At 48.9% G+C, this 19810-nt stretch overlaps 2 protein-coding genes across 2 annotated transcripts; one reads left to right on the top strand and one right to left on the bottom strand.

Annotated features, from left to right (window-relative positions):
- Positions 1-1120: 1120 nt before the first annotated feature.
- FIBP (FGF1 intracellular binding protein) lies at positions 1121-12452 on the bottom strand. Its single transcript, XM_063316848.1, has 10 exons — positions 12144-12452; positions 11048-11246; positions 9926-10052; positions 8238-8338; positions 6923-7056; positions 6176-6284; positions 5486-5549; positions 5107-5193; positions 2187-2284; positions 1121-1207 (listed from the first exon to the last, which is right to left on the bottom strand). The coding sequence occupies exons 1-10, from the start codon at positions 12226-12228 to the stop codon at positions 1138-1140; spliced, it is 1074 nt and encodes a 357-aa protein (XP_063172918.1). The 5' UTR covers positions 12229-12452; the 3' UTR covers positions 1121-1137.
- Positions 12453-17762: 5310 nt separating this feature from the next.
- Positions 17763-18455, top strand: CCDC85B (coiled-coil domain containing 85B). The gene has a single exon (XM_063316701.1). The coding sequence runs from the start codon at positions 17763-17765 to the stop codon at positions 18450-18452; it is 690 nt and encodes a 229-aa protein (XP_063172771.1). The 3' UTR covers positions 18453-18455.
- The last annotated feature ends 1355 nt before the right edge of the window (positions 18456-19810 follow it).

Raw genomic sequence — 19810 nt, 5'->3', positions numbered from 1 at the left:
GTCATGAGTTGGTTTTTCAGCACCGTCGTAAGTCCGAACCGTCACTAAACGAATGGTTAAGCGAGGACTACCTATTAAGTAGAATGCTGCACTGTTTTAACTCCTTGCCGTTCTCCAGCAAAGAGTTAAATTGAGATTAAATAGGAGATAGATTAAGAAAAAGAAGGTGATGGAGTTCGTCTGCTCTTTTAGTGCTAACAGCTGAGTTCCCATGACATGCGGAATCCAGCCGTTTGGGGTTGGCGTGTTGTGTGAAGGCAGCCAAAGGCCACTTACCTTGCTTGTTTCCAACACTCTCCCACCCAGCCCTCTCTTTTGTGGGCCAACACATCTCCGCCGCCCCCCGTCTTCCACGCTGAGAAAATCGGGGGCACTCCAGCTTACGTCTGAACCCCCACTCCTGGGTTTCTGCCCCAAAGTCCTACCCCACCGCTACCATTCATAGAAACCCCTCCACAATTCTCTTTCAGACCCCTGGACCATCCCGAACCAAACCAGCACCATCAAAGAGCGATAAGCAGAACCTAGTTTTTAATTCCAACACTTGAAGCCACTCCTCTCTTGCCAGATGTATTGGATGACAAGCCCCATACAAGCCCCCACCAGGCATGGCCTTCTCTCCTTAAGACGGAGCGCTCCTAACTCACCAACTGGCCCCCCAAATCAAGCCACGTGCCTGCTTGTGAGAAAAGAGGCGCTTTATTCCTTTCAAGCAAAAAACTCAAAACAGATGGCTAGTCCTCATGGTCGAAAAAGCAGAAGCTCAGTTTTAATTCGGACCGCTGAAGCCACGCTTCCCTTGCCAGATCTGTTGGATGACCACCCCCATAATCCCCCACCAGACGTGGCCTTCTCTCCTTAAGACGGAGTGCCCCTAATTCAACCAGCCAGACAGCCAACTGGCCCGCCAAACATGCCTGCTTGCGAGAAAAGGGATTCTTTATTTCCTCCGAGCAAAGCACCCAAAATAGTTGGCTAGTCCTCATGGTCAAAAAGAAGGGGAAAAAAATGGCAGGGGGGAAAAGGATGAACTTTGGGTTACGGGTGTGAGACAGCAGCCGAAGAGAATAGGCATTTTGGCCTTGTCTCTCCCTAAAGAAATATTAACATTAAAAAAAAAAATCAAAATAAAGGGGTTCAGTCGTGGTATATCTTCAGCAGGCAAGCTTTGAGAGTCCCCATGTACCGTTCCCAGAGTGCTTGATGCCTGCAAGAGGAGAAAGGGAGGGAAGTCAGGGATTTGGAAATGTCGGAAAAGTCAAAATAAGTAAGATAACTGTGCTAGATCAAATCAAAACTCTCATCTGCTACGATACTCTGCAGCTGTCCTTATTGGTCAATCCGACGCCTTCTGCAACCTGGCACCCTTCCCCTCATTACTAGCAACTTCAGCAAAGGAACACTGAATTTCAACACCCTGGAGCAGCGTTTCTCACCCCAGGCACCTTTCAGGTGGGTGGACTTCAACTCCCAGAATTCCTCAGCCAGCTATTGTGATCACGTGACTGCAGGGACACTGCAACAATCCTAAGTGTGAGAACCGGTCGTAAGTCGTTGTTTTCAATACCGCTGTAAGTCGAACCGTCACTAAACGAACAATTGTTAAGTGAGGACTTCCTTTATTTACAAGTGCACAACCACGGAAGTAGGAATAGACTTCAACTCCTTGCTGGTTGGGGAATTCTGGGAGTTGAAGTCCACCCATCTGAAAGGTGCTGAGGTTGAGAAACAGTGAGGGTTAGCAACTGCCTGAGGTCACTGAAGATGGAAGCCTTCCTTCTCCCACTGAGCTTGTGGTGGTGAGTTCCGCAGATTCATTGCAATACAAACTGGCCCAGCGTACGACTCCAGCCCTGGGAAGCCTGGCTAAACATTGGTACCCTTCATGAAAGAAAAATAAATTACACTGTTTAAAAAAACAACAACTAAGAGACATTTCCCCCTTGTAAAAGATTCACGCAGGCAGCCTGGTTCGCGTGGCTAAGTCCAGTTTTTGCTGCAAAGTGGGTGAACTGGGAGGGGCCAGTTTTTTGCCTCTGGTTTCGTACTTGGAGGACGGAGCGTTTATTACACTTTTCTGCGGACTGTTGCGAGCCACCCAGAGTTAGGCGTGGAAGACGAGCAGCCGCGTGAAATTCTCCAAGAAACAAAACGAAAACAAAGGGGTCCCAGAGGGGTCCGCAAACCTGAACACTTCCAACGTGTGCGCACTGGCCGTGTACTGGGTCAGAAAAAGCTGCACGTCGCTCGAGCTCCATTTGTCGGACCGAAACGGCTCTACAAACTTCAAAAGATAGAAAGAACAATAAATCAGGCAAGGTTCCCCACCCCTCCGTACAGAAAGGGGTAATTTATGACACGAGTGAGCAACGCCGCTTGGGCCCCCGATGAGGTTTGGAAAACGGGCAGAGCCTGTGTTCCCAGGAGGAGGAGAACTGGAGAAAGATCCAGGACCCCACCAAATCAGACAAATAAAAAGCTGAACGGAATCAGCGCAGTGCCTACAGCAGGGTTTCTCAACCGTGGCCGCTTGAAGATGGGTGGACTTCAACTCCCAGAATTCCCCAGCCAGCTCTGCTGGACCAAATTTGTATCAGAGTATCTACCTGATACACTAAGCCATCAACCAGCCTTTCTCAACTTTTTGACCCTGGAGGAGCCCTTGAAATATTTTTCAGGCCTGGGGGAGCCCCTGCACATCCAGGCTCCAATCTAGGCCAGACGTTACCAAATTATTATATTCGATTCATGGGTAGGCTGTATAGAGGCATTAACAGTGTCCTTAAACTGAAAATAAAGAATTGAACTTTCCTCTTTAATGTGAAGTTGCCCGAATTTGAAATGATTTTTTAAATAAATCATGATCTCCCTGGGAACCCCTGGGGACCTCTTGCGGAACCCGAGGGTGCCACGCAACCCTGGTTGAGAAACCCTGCCATAAACAAACCACAGTGTTGGGCTTGGGCAGTATCCGAAACCCCAATGTTGTTGGCAACTTGGTGGTCCTGCCTGCTGTGTGAACATACTGTAATTCCCTCTGCCAATTTGGCAATGAAGCTGATTTTAACACATCTGTCTTCCCTTCTCTCCCTCTTCCATTGAACCGCCAGCCTGATCAGCAGAAGAGTTGGGTTGCGCAGCATCTCCACTGGACTGCCCCATTTTCTGGGCTGTGCAGTCACGCTGCATTATAAATGAACTGTAAGGGTCAAATTCGCTCAACCCTAAACCACAGAGAAATGGCAGCAGAGATTATTAACTGCACTTCATATCTTACACAAATGCAGCTCCTGATTCTGTCACTAATCAAAGTAACCCTACGGGTAGTCCTCACTTAACGACCATTTGTTTAGTGATGGTTCGGACTTACGACGATGCTGAAAAAACTGACTTACGACTGGTCTGCCCACTTACGACCATCGTAGCGTCCCTGTGGTCACGTGATCACGATTTGGGCGCTTAGCAACCAGTTTGCATTTATGACCGTTGCAGTGTCCCATGGTCACGTGATCGCCATTTTCGACCTTCCTGGCTGGTTTGTGGCAAGCAAAATCAATGGGGAACTGTGTGGTTCACTTAATGACCACGTGGTTCACTTAATAACTGCAGTGATTCACTTAACCATTGCAAAAAAGGTAAAATCAGGTCAGATTCACATAATGACCGCTTCATTTAGCAACCAGAATTCCATCTCCAAAAGTGGTCATTAAGCGAGGACTACCTGTACTGGCCAAACTCAATGCAAAGGTTGAAGCGTTTCGTCTAATTCCTGAACTTCCATCCTAAACTTTAACGTAGCCAAACACTTAAACATCAGTGATTTTTTCTCATTAATCCCTGCCTTGGTTCCCCCATGCTTGTACAAGCACCCTCCAGGCTGGTTTTTAAACTCTATGCTAAGCCAGAATGTAACGTGGTTGGCTTTGATAATGCGTATTATGCAGACACAGCCATCATGGCTTCTCAACCAGTGTGAAGACATAGGGAGTGGATTGGGCAGCTGGGCAGGGACCCATCCCAGGTGAGCCAGGGTCAGTTGGCTTGGATATGCAACTTATGTGAGCTATACCACCCACCCTGGATTAACAACGAAGCAAAACAAGCTTAAGGCAGCAAGGGAAGGGGAGCACCACAGAGTTTTCTATCATGCCCTTCACTTATTCGGCCTTACAATCTTTGGGAGGGTGATTAAAAACAGTATTCCACAATTTTTTTGTATTTGCGTATTTCCCCTTAAAACAATTTTATTTAAAAGTGCATTAAACAGGGTTGAAAATCTGCTTTTTTCCATTGCCCTAGTTATAAATAAACAATCCGCATATATTGCTTGCTGTTTAGTCTTCAGTAAACAAAAGTGTTTAAAAAGTTTACATTTAATATAGTTGTGGGGACTGGTCTGGAAGAAAACTGAATTTTTAATCTCTTATTTCACCTTGAGCACTTACAGGTAGTCCTTGACTATGACCATTTGTTTAGTGAATGAAGTTATGATGGCGCTGAAAAAAGAGACTAGCAACCAGTCCTTGCGTGTATGACCATCACAGCATCCCTGCAGTCACATGATCAGAAATTGGGCACTTGGCAACCGGCATGCATTTACAGTGGTTGCAGCATCCCAAGGTCACATGATCGCCATTTGCAACCCTCCCAGCTGGCTTCCAACAAGCAAAATCAATTGGGAACTGCGTGATTCACTTAACGACTGCATGATTTGCTTAACAACCATGTGGTTTGCTTAATAGCTGCTGCAAAAAAGGTTGTAAAATCAGGTGTGGTCATGTGATGCCTCACTTACTGACCACACCGCTTAACAACAAATTTTCCGGGCCCTATTGTGGTCGTAAGTCGAGGACTGCCTGCATTGAGTTAATGTCTTGTTAGTTAAGCAATGGAAGGGGTGAGAGTTGGGCTGTGCTGAGGGCATGTGACTACCACTGTTTTCTTAACCCAGGTTTAGGGGTTGTGCGAACCTAGCCACTATGCTTCGTTCAACAACGCATGGTTGTTATTCATGGCAATGCTAACAGAGACTGAAAAATAATAACATAATAGATGTTAGGCAGCTTGATATTCACAATTCCAGGGCTTGGAAGGGTCTCACACTACCTTTTCTACCAGATCAACGAAAAAATCCCGAACATCTTTGCTGTGGGTGAGCTTTGAAGCAATGTTGATCAAGGCCCGACTGAGATTCTGCAAGAGATAAACCGGGGAGTCACCAGAAGATCCTTCCACACTACCTTTTTCTTCCCTACATCCCCAAAATCCAGTTTCAGTGGGTGTTATTTTTTTCCCAAGGCGCACTGGCTCCCCCCTGTGGCCAGCTGATAAATAAGGGGTCAAAAGCACTTCCCCATTTGCATCAGGCCCTGGAGAAAATTCAAATACTGTATAGGTTTTTCTCTGTTACCTAACAAGGAGGTGTGGGAACAAAGGGAGGCATGTCTGGTTTCAAAACCTGGGAATGTGCTCCCGCATGACGCACCTTAAAATTGGCTTCCATCTCATGGTACACCGAGATTTTCCCCCGCAGCGCGGTGCACACCAGGCTGGGGAGTGACAGTAAAAGGAACAACTAGGCAGAATCCAGGAACTTTTAGCCCCCCACTGCGTGTCTATTTCACAACACCAGCAGGGAATGGAGAAGTACCTGTGGCCAGCCAGAAGCTAGGCTCCAAATTTCAGCCACCCCAAGTATTAGCCCCAATGGCTGGGGATGATGGGGGCTGGAGTCCAACGGCTGGGAGGTGGCCACACTGGGCTTCCTCCCCCAAACTAGATCATGCAGACCCAAAAAAAAAAAAAAAAAAGCAGACTGCCTCTGCGTGTCTGCAAATATGCCACATCTGCCTTGATCCAAGCGTTCTGCTCTATCCACATTGAGAAACAAAGATACTAGTTCTCAGTGTTCTCCAAGGAAGGAAACTCCCTTTAGCTTGCTACACCCCACCTATGGAGCTCTGTAATCTTCCTCTCTTCCTGATATTAACAATGCAAAAGTCTTGGCAGAGAATGAAAGGTTATAAAAGAACCCCCCCCCCCAACGATATCTAACAATATCACCTCCGTGCAACTCCTTCCCAACATGTTTTCCACCTGCCTTAGAGGCAAAGTGCAAAACTCAACCAAAGCTTTTAATATTTTGCAACCCCACACCCAGCACCCCCTTAAATACCTCTTGTGAAGATCTAATAGGTCTTTGTCTGCAATCAGGACTTTTAACTCTTTCAGGCCCTGCAAAAATTCTTTATCCAGGTCGACATCCATGTCGTCCACGTTGGTATCTGCCAGGACAAGAAAAGCAAGCCTTTAATTACCAATTTTATTGAAAACTTCTCTACCCTGCCTGATTCTTGGCCCCCTGGCACCATTCATCCCTCTTCCCGAGATCACGGCTTTGAGTTCATTTGTCCAAGTGTTGCTCGTGATCCAAATGAGAACTAGCATCTCTTTTTTGCGGGGATGGGGGTTGTTCTTCTAGGTGCCACATTTCAGACAAATTTAGACAGCTGGGAGCAGGTTCACAAAAGCATAAGGAGAACGACTGGGGAGCTAGAAACAAGGTCTTACAAGAAGGGAACGGAGGATGCTTAGCTTTGAGAAAATATGATTAAGGGGAAGATGAAAGCGCCCTTTAAATATAGGTCCCTAACATCCCTGAGCAAAAGTCAGGGAAGAATGGATATAAGTTACAGAATTAACGGAATTAAATTACAGAGTCGGGGGGCAGGTTAGGGAAAACTCCTTAAAACTTAAAAGATTGAAAGTGGAGCCATTGCTGCAGCCAGGCTGGGAACGGGCATCTCCGAGCCGAGCCTACAACAGTCCTTCGCTGCGGGTGCCTTGGACCCTGGATTCCTGCGCAGAGGGCCTGGTCTCCTCCAGAGCACCTCCCCATACCCTGAAGGGTCTGCCATCTTACCCACTGCCCCCAAAGTCCAATTTTCAATCATCTGTTCGGCGCAGTAGGCAAAATCCTCAAAGTTCAAATATTGTAGTTTTTTCTTCCCCGTCTCAAAGCGGCTGTTTGCGAAGAACACGATGGCAGCATAATCCCTGGAAAGGTTGGGGGGGGAAGGTTTCGGGGTTTAAGCCAGGCATCTTCACCACTAGGGCAACCAGCCAGCGATGGATAATGGGAAGGGTCTTTACGTATCAGCCCAAGTCTGTCTCTCCCTGGCCGACTGCGAATAAAATGCGTCTTTCTGCTCACATTAAAGAGGTAAGTTTCATTCCTTATTTTCAGTTTGAGAACACTGTTAATGCATATATCCAGGCCTTCCCACGAAATGAATATAATAATTTTGTAACTTCTGGCCTGTATTTGAGCCTGAACGTGCAGGGATTCAAGATGCAGTTTGGATGGAAGACAGACTTCCTTACTCCATGTCAGCCTTTCTCAACCTTTTGACCCTGGAGGAGCCCTTGATGTATTTTTCAGGCCTCCGGGAATCCCTGCACATTCAGGCTCAAATACAGGCCAGAAGTTACAAAATTATTATATTCATTTCGTGGGAAGGCCTGGATATATGCATTAACAGTGTTCTCAAACTGAAAGTAAGGAATGAAACTTACCTCTTTAATGTGAAGTTGCCCGAATTGGAAATCAGTTTTTAAATAAATCGTGATCTCCCAGGGGACCCCTAGGGACCTCTTGTGGAACCCGAGGGTGCCACGCAAGCCTGGTTGAGAAACCCTGGGCTATGTATTTCTTAATAAATCTCTGTCTTCACTTCAAATGCAACAAACATCTATTAGGGTTCATTGCTAGCTGGTCTAAGCTGATACTTTGCACCTCGGACCCAGCCACACGATAAGCAATTTTCTTTGGGGATCCGCCTTCCTGCTAATGACTTTGGGGGTAGTTTTGCACTCTGCATGCACTCAGGAGCACATGATCCAATAAGGGTGCCCACTGCACTCAAATCTCCGACCCCTCACTGCTGGCCTCCTGTTATCCCGGAGAACCCCACAAGGTGAGGGAGTGCGTGGACAAAATTGTGTTAGTCTTTAGTGAGATCCCACTTGATCTCTGGATGTTGTAGCCCGAGTGTGTGTGATCTCTCTTGGATTGCACAAAGGCCCTGCAAGGTGGACTGGAGGGAGGGAGGGAGGGAGGGAGAACATGAGGGAGATTGGTCCAAAGTCTCTCCATGAATTCTGCGGTGAACTGGGGCCTTGAATTTGGGTTCCCTCTACCTTAAACAAACAAACATCATACATGCTTATTTTCGTACCTGGCTAACCGGTCAGAAAGCAAGAAGTGCTGTTGAATATTTTCCACCAGCGACCCGCGCAATTCCTCCACGGCCTTGAAAACACGCTTAAAATTGTCAAACTGAAACAGAAGGAGAAAAAACAACACTTTACACCACTGTGAGAAGAGAGCCATGTTAGTCCCCAGCAGCAAAACATCAGGAGTCGGGTCGCACCTCGTCCAGCTAACCAATTTTATTCGAAGGCCGAAGTTTCCATCAGATGAAGGGAGCTGCGTTCACAACAGCCTCCACCTTTGAATAAAATTGGTGAGTTGGAAAAAGGGGGCGACCCCTTCACGCTGCTGAACTCTGGGCCCTTTTAACTTGGCAAAAATGCTCTTCAAAGATGGGGGAGCTGGGAACCACAGAGAAAACCATTTTGGCATTTTGGAGGGCTGAAGCTGAAGTAATTTAAATCAGAGGCCTTGAAGTTTGCACGGAAGAAAGATGGCCTCTGACCCACAATGCATTTCCCAAAGTTGGCAGAGCGGGGCAGGGGGGAAAGAAATAAAAACAGAGAGGGTGCCATGAAAGAACTAGAGGTAGTCCTCGAATTACAACCACAACTGGGACCAGGACTTCCATTGCTAAGCGAGACGGTCATTAAGTGAGTCACGCCTGATTTCATGAGTTTTGCCATGGCTGTTAAGCGCATCACCATGACTGTTAAGTGAATCCTGTGGTCATTAAACAAATCCGGCTCCCCCCATTGACTTTGCTTGTTGGAAGCCAGCTGGGAAGATCGCAAAAGGACACTGCAACCATCATAAATACACGCCAATTGCTAAGCGCCTGAATTTTGATCATGTGACCGCAGAGATGCTGTGATGGTCGTAAGTGCAAGGACCGGTTGCAAGTGCTGTCGTAAGTCTGAACCATTGCTGAATGAATGGTCATTAAGTGAGGACTACCTGTATGCAACCAGGACTGGAGAGAGAAAAGACTTAAAAATATGGATTGTCAGGGATGTAATGATTGCCTATTCTAGAACACCATCAGACTCATGAGCAGGATCACAAAGATATCTGATTTATTAAAGAATAGTATGCAGGATCACAAAGAAAGCTGGGAATGAAAAAAGCGCGCCAAATGCAAACTAAATGAGATCCCTCCCCCCCGTAGAATCTTCCCAAATTCACAATCCCAGGTGCTCCTAACGGCTTCTGATGGTCCGCGGGAAAAGTCCTTGAACAGAGCACATAACCCAAACACATTCCATTGAAATGAACACAGATACAGAGCTTGGCACAAGGTTTCACAGCAGCTCCCTCCCAAACAGAAACGCGCGTCAGCGCCATGGCATGCGATACGTTACGATGTACAGTGCACACTGAAACACCGAACATGACAAGGGAAAACAAAGGACATCTTCAAGCAGGATGTCTCCTGCGGCTGCTAAAGATATTCAGGGATCAAGGCCGAAATGGGACAGACAGAACCAGCTTGCAATCTAAGCTGGCCTTCCGCAACAAACAGGAGGCAGACTTCAACTCCCAGGATTCCCAGCAAAGGGCAGTGGGATTCTGGGAAATGAGATCGACCCACCGGGAAGCTGCCCGGACCACAGACGGCGAAGATGTCTTCTTGGCTGACTTACCACGAGCATCCGGAGAACACATTTTCCTGTCACCCCAGCCAGTTAAGAGTCAGAGAAAAGCTAAGCTTACCTGCCGCCGGCAACTCTTAAGGGTCACCCCAGTTTTGGCACTGATATCGTCCAGATCCTTCTTGGTTCCTTTAGACAGTTTCTTGCCCAGCACCTCTCGGACAAAAGCATTGTTGAAGGCATAGTACCTGGAAGGCAGACAGATCAGAGCAGGAAGAAATCGTTACTGGAAAAGCTGGTCTGGCATTTGTTGAATTGCGTCCTCCCAAATAAATAAAGGAGTCAATCAATAGGGATTTTTTCCCCACACCGGAGGCACTTTTTTGCAGGTTTCGCCCCATGTTGCTGCAGCAAAAGTTAATCTCTGGGTTTTATCGTTACAACCCCCTTGTGAGGTAGACAAGTTGAGTGCAAAATCGCCCAACGACTCCAACAGCCTCATAGGCCGATGACAGTGAGGCGCGTTTCTCAACCTCAGCACCTTTAAGATGGGTGGACTTCAAGTCCCAGAATTCCCAGCCAGCCACTTAATCCGTTCAATCGTGTCCAATTCTCAGAGGCTGCCTGGAAGAGTCCCTGCAGTTTTCTTGGCAAGATTTCAGAAGTGGTTTACCACTGCCTCCTTCCTGGGGCTGAGAGAGAGTGGCTGGCCCAAGGTCTCCCAGCTGGCTTGGGGCTTAAGCAGGACTAGAACTCACGGTTTCCTGGTTTCTAGCCCGGTGCCTTAACCACGACACCAAACTGGTTCTCAATTTACAATATATATACCCCTAATAACATACACACAGTATATAGTCAGATACTACCATGTGTGTGCATGTGTATATACATATATGTTTTCCCTTGATAGACACACACGTAACTTAATATATACACAACTAATAACACACAGACAAACACCCCTATAAAAATCCACCAATAAATAAAAGCCCTCTTTCTGCTTGGAGTCACGTGACAGGCTTGACTCCAAAGCCAGTTTAATCCACAGAACTGCCATGTTCACAGAACAAAAAAACCTGCCTTTGAACTTCGCAGGACGGGATTCACACAGCCCTTCAAAACCACCACTGGGCTGCCACAGTCCTCCACCGCCACCAACCCAATCTCCTTTGAGCCTACGCTAGCGCGTCGCGCACACCCAACCGGGGGGGCATTTTCTCAGTCGTCCCGCGTGCCGGCCCACCTTTCAATCAGCATGGTCTGGCGGCAAGGCGGAATCTGGAACAGCAGCTGGTTCAGCAACTTGGGGGGGGAATGCAGGAGACGTTCCAGCATGTAGAAGGTGCGGTAGTGGTCCATGGTGTCGCTCTGGAGGACATCCACCGTGGCCCCCGTCTGCTCCAAGATGCCAGAACGCAGCCGGAGAGAGACTGCATCGTCCACTGGGGGAAAGCAGAGAGGTAAAGGCTGGTCTCGAGAAGCGAGCCCCACCAGGGAAGATCTGTGGACCGCAAACATTGGTGCCTGCCTTCATTTATTATTTTCTATCCCACCTTTTATTATCTTTACAAATAACTCAAGGCAGCGAACATACCTAATACGCCTTCCTCCTCTTTTCCCCACAACAGCAACCCTGTGAGGTGGGCTGGGCTGAGAGAGAGGGACTGGCCCAAGGTCACCCAGCCGGCTTTCAGGCCTAAGGCGAGACTAGAACTCTCCTACCACGCCTGATTGGCTCTTGGGCTGAGAGAGAGGGACCGGCCCAAGGTCACCCAGCCAGCTTTCATGCCTAAGGCGGGACTAGAACTCACAGCCTCCTGGTTTCTAGCCCATTGCCTTAACCACTAGACCAAACTGCCTGCCTTTAAGCCTAGTGTAACCAGTCAAGGCATAGAAAGAGTATACACAGACCCACACCTAAAGACGTGTGTGCTGATACCATGATCCATACTGAGCTCAACACAGGAATTCAGTTCACTTTTAAAGCTCTGATCAATAAGAAACGCCGTATTTTTTTTTCAGGCACAATCCAACCGCCCAGAGTCATCGTAGTACGAGTTGGGTGGGGAGAAATATAATTAATTAATTAATTAAAATCAATTAAAATCAATTTAAATAAAATAAAATAAAATAAAATAAAATAAAATAAAATAAAATAAAATAAAATAAAATAAAATAAAATAAAATAAAATAAAATAATAAAATAAAATAAAATAAAAATAAATAATCCCTGATGCTCTGGAGGCCAAGATAAACTCCCTTCCGGTAGGAAAAGTGTGCAAATTTTGATTTTATCCTGCCTTTCTCACGAGAAATAGATGTGAAAGACCGGGACTTACCAGAATACCCATCAAGCCAGAGTTGATAGACCTCCTCGTCAATCAAGGTGGTATTCCCCACAAAAATGTCCAGAGTGCTGGTCATGATCAATGCAGCCACACACTTCTGGCATGGAATCCCTTGGAAGCCTCAGGCTGCACCCATCAGCCTGCAAGGGCAGCAGGAAAGTCAAGTTTCTAGTCCACAAGCTCTTTTCCACCTCTGAGACCTTTAACAGCCGGCAAGCTCCATCCAATAATTCTTCCCACCTCTGGAGTGTTAGCAGCCTGGTTGCAACTTCTTGTGTTTTATTGTTTTGGGGGAGCCAATGGCCAACTGCCCTGAAATATTGAACCAAAATATTGAAATAAAACCACTCTCAACTCTGCAGAGAGAGCTAGGAGGAGGGGTGGACGTTTAAACACACCTCCCAAAGTTTGCACATTTGGAAATATGCATTTAAAAAATAGGGCGTGTTTGCAGAAGAGCATGAGGGCGGTTAAAGCCATATTCAATCGCACCTTTCTGGAAAGACCCCTTTAAAAAGAATATTTTTCCAAGGGAAGGGATGGAGGATGAACTCATATTAAAGAATGGACCCTTAGGAAAGATGCACTAACCCCCCCCAAAAAGACATTTTACAGGAGAGAAGGAGTTAAAAATCAGAATAACGAAGCCGATTCGTTCTTCGAGTTCTTTCGTCTGTTCTTGAAAGCAAGCACATCCTTTTTTTTATTTGCTCTTACAGCCTTTTCCAGCAATTCTGCTCCAAGAAAGGGAAGAGGCGCGGCACTCTGCACATGCTCAGAGGCACGCAAGTCTTCGAAGAGAAAACCACCGTGCTTGATAAAACCTCGCCGCCTCTCACCAGCCCGCCCAGTGCTACACCTCCCCACATAAAGCCCGTCCAAGCGCCCCCTCGATTTCCACCCATGGGCCCCCCTTCCAGCTGCAAAAACCCACCAGCGCCCATTTGCAGCTGTTTGGGATAGAGCCCTTTCACATGACCACTCCGGGCAGAATCTCTTCCGGGTCACCTCAAGAGTGGAAGGGATATGCGCATGCGCAGCCTTGCCCTTCCCTCTGTATCCCCGGCTTCCATCTTTACAACTGGCAAGTGCCGCTTAAGAGGCCTTCACCAACCCGCCGCCCTCCGGATATATAGCACCTATGGGTCCTAATACTTCACCTTTGGGGACACGCTGATGGGCCTTATGGGAGTTGTGATCCAATGCATTTCAGAGGAGGCTTCCCTAGCGTACTTAAACCTTCGGGAATGAGCAGAATAAAATAATTTTTTAAAAAAAGATTTGGAGACCTAAGAAGGGTCTGGAAAATACGACTGACGCTGAGGACTAGAAACATGATCAATAATTGTTTTGTGCGTTTAAAAGAAAATCGATCCCTTTGTGCTTTGGGGCTGGAAAATACTGCTGAAGCTGAGGACTAGAAACATGATTAATCATTGTTTTGTGCACTGAAAAAAAAGATTGATCCCTTTGTGCTTTTAAATAAAATTTCCTCATTTATTCACCAGTCATTCCACCATCTCTCAGCACATGGCTCATCTGGGGCATGGCAACTCATGCCTATTAAGCCTGCCCTTAATATCAGTATTGCATTTGTAATCCACGGAATGCGCACCTCCCTTCCAAATAGGGATTTGTCTAACTACCACACCCCTCATCCCCAGAGGCCAGTAGAGAATTATGGGATATACCATCCAATTTGTTGGGTGGGCACCAGGTCGGGGGAAGGCTAAAATAGACCCATTAACATTGAAATCAGGAGGAGTGCTGAGCTGAGCTGAGCTAAGTTACCATCGAGGTAGGGTGGAAAACAATCATCGTCATCCTCAGCCAATTATGGTTAATGCAACTTTTCGTCATTTTCGCCACTTAGCATGCCAGCAAGATCAATGAAAGCCAGGAAATCAGAAGATGCTTAATCCTTGGGAGAAGAGCAACGACAAATCTCGATAAAATAGTTAAGAGCAGAGACATCACACTGACGACAAAGGCCCGCATAGTTAAAGCAATGGTGTTCCCCACAGTAACATATGGCTGCGAGAGCTGGACCATAAGGAAGGCTGAGCGAAGGAAGATCGATGCTTTGGAACTGTGGTGTTGGAGGAAAATCCTGAGAGTGCCTTGGACTGCAAGAAGATCAAACCAGTCCATCCTCCAGGAAATAAAGCCAGACTGCTCACTTGAGGGAATGATATTAAAGGCAAAACTGAAATACTTTGGCCACATCATGAGAAGACAGCACACCCTGGAGAAGATGCTGATGCTGGGGAGAGTGGAGGGCAAAAGGAAGAGGGGCTGACCAAGGGCAAGGTGGAGGGATGATATTCCAGAGGTGACGGACTCGTCCCTGGGAGAGCTGGGGGTGTTGATGACCGACAGGAAGCTCTGGCGTGGGCTGGTCCGTGAAGTCACGAAGAGTCAGAAGCGACTAAAAGAATAAACAACAACATTCACCATGTTAAAATAGAAAATACCTTCATTGGACCAACACAAAGTCATAAAATATTTGCCATTTTCTTTGATCTTCTATAGCCAGCTCTTGTTACCATCTGAAATACATTGTTTTGATTCTGATGGCTTCTTTGCATAACCTCTTCTTGTGCTGCTGTTCTTCAATCATAAAAAAAAAAATCTTTTTTTAAAGAATTCTAGTTTTCAGCCACTGCCAAACTCAAATAATTAATCTGATTTTCCTTCAATATCATGTTTATATTAACCTGGCTCTTAACTGACTCCTTTGTTATATTGTTCTCCTTAGAATGTACAATTACAGCCCACTTACTGATCAGCGACAATGTTTAACCAGGTAGTGAAAATCCTAGTGGCTGCATCAATACAACATGCTAAGATTGGTTAGTTTTAATCAGGATTTACTTTTGGGGTGATTATACACTTTGCAGATCCGGACGGTTTCATTCATTTACGTTTCAATATATTCTGCAACCCTTAACTAATTAATACAATCAATTACTGTAATACAATTACCAACATGTGCGCATTCTCAGTGCCATCCCTGAGTGCATCCATACAAGTACACTTAGAGAAAAAGCTTGTAAATAGATTCACACAACATAATATGCTGGGTTAATCTTGCTCAGGTTTTGGGGGAGGAGAGGGTTCAATGCCATATTATGCGGACCCAAAACCAGGTTGTTCATTCAATCAAAGGTCAGTGCCCTGGACAAAGCCACGGATGAGTGGGTGGCTGTGAAAAGGGAGATTATATATATATAAATAAATAAATAAATAAATAAATGCAAATAAATAAGTATGAATAACTTTATTGATTAGTCAAATGACCATATCAGAAAGTTGGGCATCAGCCACTATAAAATGTAAAATATGATACCATAAAGCAGCTAAAAACAGTAAAATTAACTAGAATATACTATGGTGAGATAAAATACGATAAAATACAGTAGGATAAAACAGAGATAAAATTGTAAGATAAAAATGCAAGATGTGATAAAACAAGTGGTCAAATACAGAAACAATGTGAGTTTAAATGAATTCGTCACCTTTACATGCCACCCCAATGCGTTCTATAATAAACAAATAAATAAGCACAGCCCAACTTCCCCAGTCCGGTACATTGTTCCACCGGTAAAGCTTTTGCATCAAATTTGGGGGCTTCCTTAGTTGGATCCCCAACGATTCTGCCTGCAGAATCTATCCATCTTGTGGTGCTGCAGGAACAAGCCCACGCTTTCCTTTTTCTCACAAAATCCTCCGCAGCGTCAATGCCCTCCGGCAAGACCCTGATTGCTTCTTGGCATGACATGCAGGCATGTCAAAAGCTTGGATCTTCTCCCCTCCATCCCCAATTATTTAGGATTTCTGGCCAGGCTCACATCCTCTTGATACCTGGCAACCCTAAAGAAAAACAAATTAAGAGTGTCTTGGTCTGTGCATCTCACTTATCCATCTTTTCCACTGGCAGGAGAAAAGTGGGAACTTTGCAGATGAGGTTGGCAGCAAGCTGAGAATTGAGGCCAGGCTAAGCCAAGTTCTGGAGGATCATAGACAGAACCACAAACGAGCCTAGTGCACAGTTCATGCTTCAGCATGTTGCATAAAGCCAGAAAACTGGCTTAACTAGGTTAACCATGGTTTGGCTAACCATGGGTAAGCATGGTGGGAATCAGCCACACTTTCTTTCCCAATCACTTCAAGCCAGAACAGCAAGCCAGGTGTATTTCTTCTGGTATAAAACCACCACCACCGTTGCCTCTTTGACGTTTTTTATTTAAGACTGTAAGCCTCTCAAGCAGATTTACAAATTACAACCCAGTCAAAAGATGGCACGACACTGAAGGAAAACGCTCGGGGAGGGAAAAGGAAAACTCAAGCCTTGACGGTTCTCATTGAATCATTTTGGCTTTTAAATCTCTTTTTTGTTCTTGTTGCTGTGGGAGAATACTGTCAGTTGTGCTCTTAACTGACAAAGCAGTCCTAAGGGGGAATTCTGTTTATTTCCCCCCAAATGTATCACCAGTAAATTGGATTTAAGGAGAGGTTTATTTTGAGTAACAGTGGACTCATCCACCAAGCTAAATATAATCCTGGTTTGTGATTTGTGATTCTAATGACTGGATCATTGGATTTTAGAAATCGGGGTCTGTATTATGCAAACCAAGACCAAGCTGACTTATCCGGTCAATCAGGGCAAACACAAAGGCTGCTCAGCAGGATATGTGAGCCAAGCCAAACGCGCCGGCAATGATTCAGGGCCATTTCCCACAGAATGGAAAGGAAATTACTTCTCAAGAGACAGACAAGGCGGCACCGGGCACTCGGTTCCCGCGACATCCGTAATGAACCCATTTGCAAGGTTCACACGACCGGGCGCGCTCATCATGCGAAGGCACCAAACGCAGAAAGCGGCCCCCTCGCCCACCCAGCCTCGGCCCAGCTCTTTCGCCTGAAATCTTGATGCCGGACGTGGTGTCCCCAGGTTGATGCCCGGGGAACCGACCCAACATGGCCGTATTCGCGCAACCCCCCCCGCCCCCGCGTCTTCAAGCAAGCCCCACGCTCCGCGTTCACACGACCAGAACCTGCGCTTCCCCTGCAAACCGGGCTCACCCCCGTCCCGAGCTCGCACGGCTCCTGAGTCCCCATCGCGGTCAGCGCCCCGGGCGAAACCCGCACGGGCCGCCCACCCACCCCGTCCCCACGACCCCTTCCCCAGCTCCGCATCCTGCGCGGAAGCCAAAGCGTGGGCGGCGGGCGGGCGGGCGCGGCCGTCCGCCCCCTCGTGCGTGCGCGCGCGCCCCCCACCGTCCCGCCCGCCCGCCTGCCTGCCTGCCTGGCACCGACGGCGCTGCTCCCCCCACCCCTCCGGCCGCCCGCCCGCTTCGCCCGCCGCCCCCGCCCTCCGCCGCGCAGGCGCCCTCCTGCAAGCGATGCACCTGCTTCTGGCCGGGGGAGTCGCAGCGCCCCGTTATCCCGGAGCCCGGGCGGGCGAGCCCAGCCGCCGCCGCCGCCCCCGCGCGCCCCTCCCGGCTCCCCGCTGCGCCGAGATGCCCGGCTCCCTGCTGCTGCCGCCGCCGCCGCCGCCTCCCCCGCCGCCGTCGCCGCGCGCCGGCCGGTGCTGAGCGAGCCCCGGCGATGTTCCCGGCGCCGCAGCCCGCGGGCCGCCCCGCCAGCCCGCCGGAGCCCCCCGCCCCCCCGCCGCCGCCGCCGCCGCCGCCGCCTGCGCCTCCCCCGCCGGGCGAGCCGAGCGACGCGGAGCTGGGCGGCTGCAGCAAGGAGGAGCTGGTGCGGCGGCTGCGGCGCGAGGAGGCCGAGAAGCTGGCGGCGCTGGTGCAGCGCGGGCGCCTGATCCAGGGCGTCAACCGGCAGCTGCAGGAGCACCTGCGCGAGATCCGCGAGCTGAAGGCGGTGAACGGGCGGCTGCAGGCGGAGAACCGCGAGCTGCGCGACCTCTGCTGCTTCCTGGACGAGGACCGGCTGAAGGCCAAGCGCCTGGCGCGCCACTGGCAGCTCTTCGGGCACCACGCGGCGCAGGTGCTGCGCGACGAGGTGGGCGCCTGCCTGCGCAAGCTGGCCGGCCTGGAGGGGCTGCAGGAGCGGCTGGCGCAGGACAACCTGGAGCTGAAGGAGCTCTGCGTGGCGCTGGAGGAGTGCGCCGCCGCCGCCGCCGCCGCCGCCCGACCCGACGCCAGCCCCAGCCCGGGCGGGGGCTCCTCGGAGCTCAGCCTGCCCTGCGGGCCGCGCGACCTGGGCGACGGCAGCTCCAGCACGGGCAGCGTGGGCAGCCCCGACCAGCCCCACCCCGCCTGCTCCCCCGACGAGTAGGGCGTCGGATCCCCGAAGCTCCGGATCGCGCGCCCGGGAGGACCCAGCGCGCAGCGGAGGGAGGGAGGGAGGGAGGACAGGGAAACTCCCCCCCCCCCCCCGTCTATGTAACTTCGATTCCAAGCCTTGGGCCAGCTTGGCTGCACTGAGCCCCTGCCAACGCAGCCAGCTTTGGGATCACACAGGACTCTGTGGCTCTTTTTCAAGAAGACCTCAAAGCGGCTGGGAATGCTCGCTCCAGATCCTGGTTCCCTGCATGGTTTCTGACGTTGCTCCCAAGGGAAGGCCTTCCCCTTTTCCGTGGATAACTGGAACTAATGGCCCTGGAAAGGCAGGCAGGCACGCTCCTTTTAAACAGCCGCCCGGAAAAAAAGTGGGATCCTTGTTCCATGAAGAGGAAAGGTCTCTTCTCCTTTGTTACCCGAACGAGGACTTTTTACAGCATGAACCTCCTTTTTTTCCCCTTAAATGAGAGTATCAAGTTTTGGGGTTTCACAGGAGTCTTTCCAGAGCCGCCCCCTGAACTGGCTTGGGATGCCGGTGGCCTTCCCCCCGTGGAGATGGAGACAGAGGCAATTGGGGTCCTGAGCTTCCACGCCCACCTTTTCGGCTCCCTCCACCCAGGTCAGAAATCCCATGCACTTGCTCAGGGTGACCTACCCTGCAGGGTGGTTGTCCCGGGGGAGAAATTAAGACGGAGAAATCTGCACAGCTCTGCGCCCCTGGAAGAAAAGTGGGATAGAAACCTAACGGACAAATTTGGTGGGATCTTCTTCAAGAAGGGGATCGCCATCTTGTGATTTTATTATCGCTGTCTGGTACTGGGGTTCACGAATGGGGTTATTACCTGAGGTTTGAGAGGATCTGGGGGGAAAAGGGGGTGTCCAACTCCTTGTGACATTTTCCCCACCCTTTTCAATTCCCCATTTAAATGCCGCAGGAGCAGGAGCCACGCAGAGAGAGATCCGGGCGGGTCACACTCTGAACAGGACTTTTAAGTTCATTTACCTAATGAGCCCTTTTTTCTGGATTTCTGGAATACGAGGAATCGTAAAACATGCCAACGTGTTCCGCAGCCACGTTGGGTGAAACAAGATTTGGACAGACCTGGGGGATGGGATGTGCAAATTGAGGGTGCATTCATGTGCATGGAAAGACAGGTCCTATTGCCCACCCACCCACTGGATCCCTTCTGGGAAAAATTGCCAAACCATGTTCGCTCGCTCCCAGGCTGGGCCAGATTTTTCATAGCAACGCCAAGGGTTGCACTCAAAAGGGGGTGGGGGGTTCAGGAATTTTATGGGTGCCTTTTGTTGTTCCAAAATGCCCAATTCAAGTGCCAACGGTGTGCCCCTGCC

Source organism: Candoia aspera, chromosome 17, assembly GCF_035149785.1.
Source record: "Candoia aspera isolate rCanAsp1 chromosome 17, rCanAsp1.hap2, whole genome shotgun sequence".
In the NCBI taxonomy this organism is placed as follows: domain Eukaryota; kingdom Metazoa; phylum Chordata; class Lepidosauria; order Squamata; family Boidae; genus Candoia; species Candoia aspera.
This window is presented reverse-complemented; position numbering and strand designations above follow the sequence as displayed.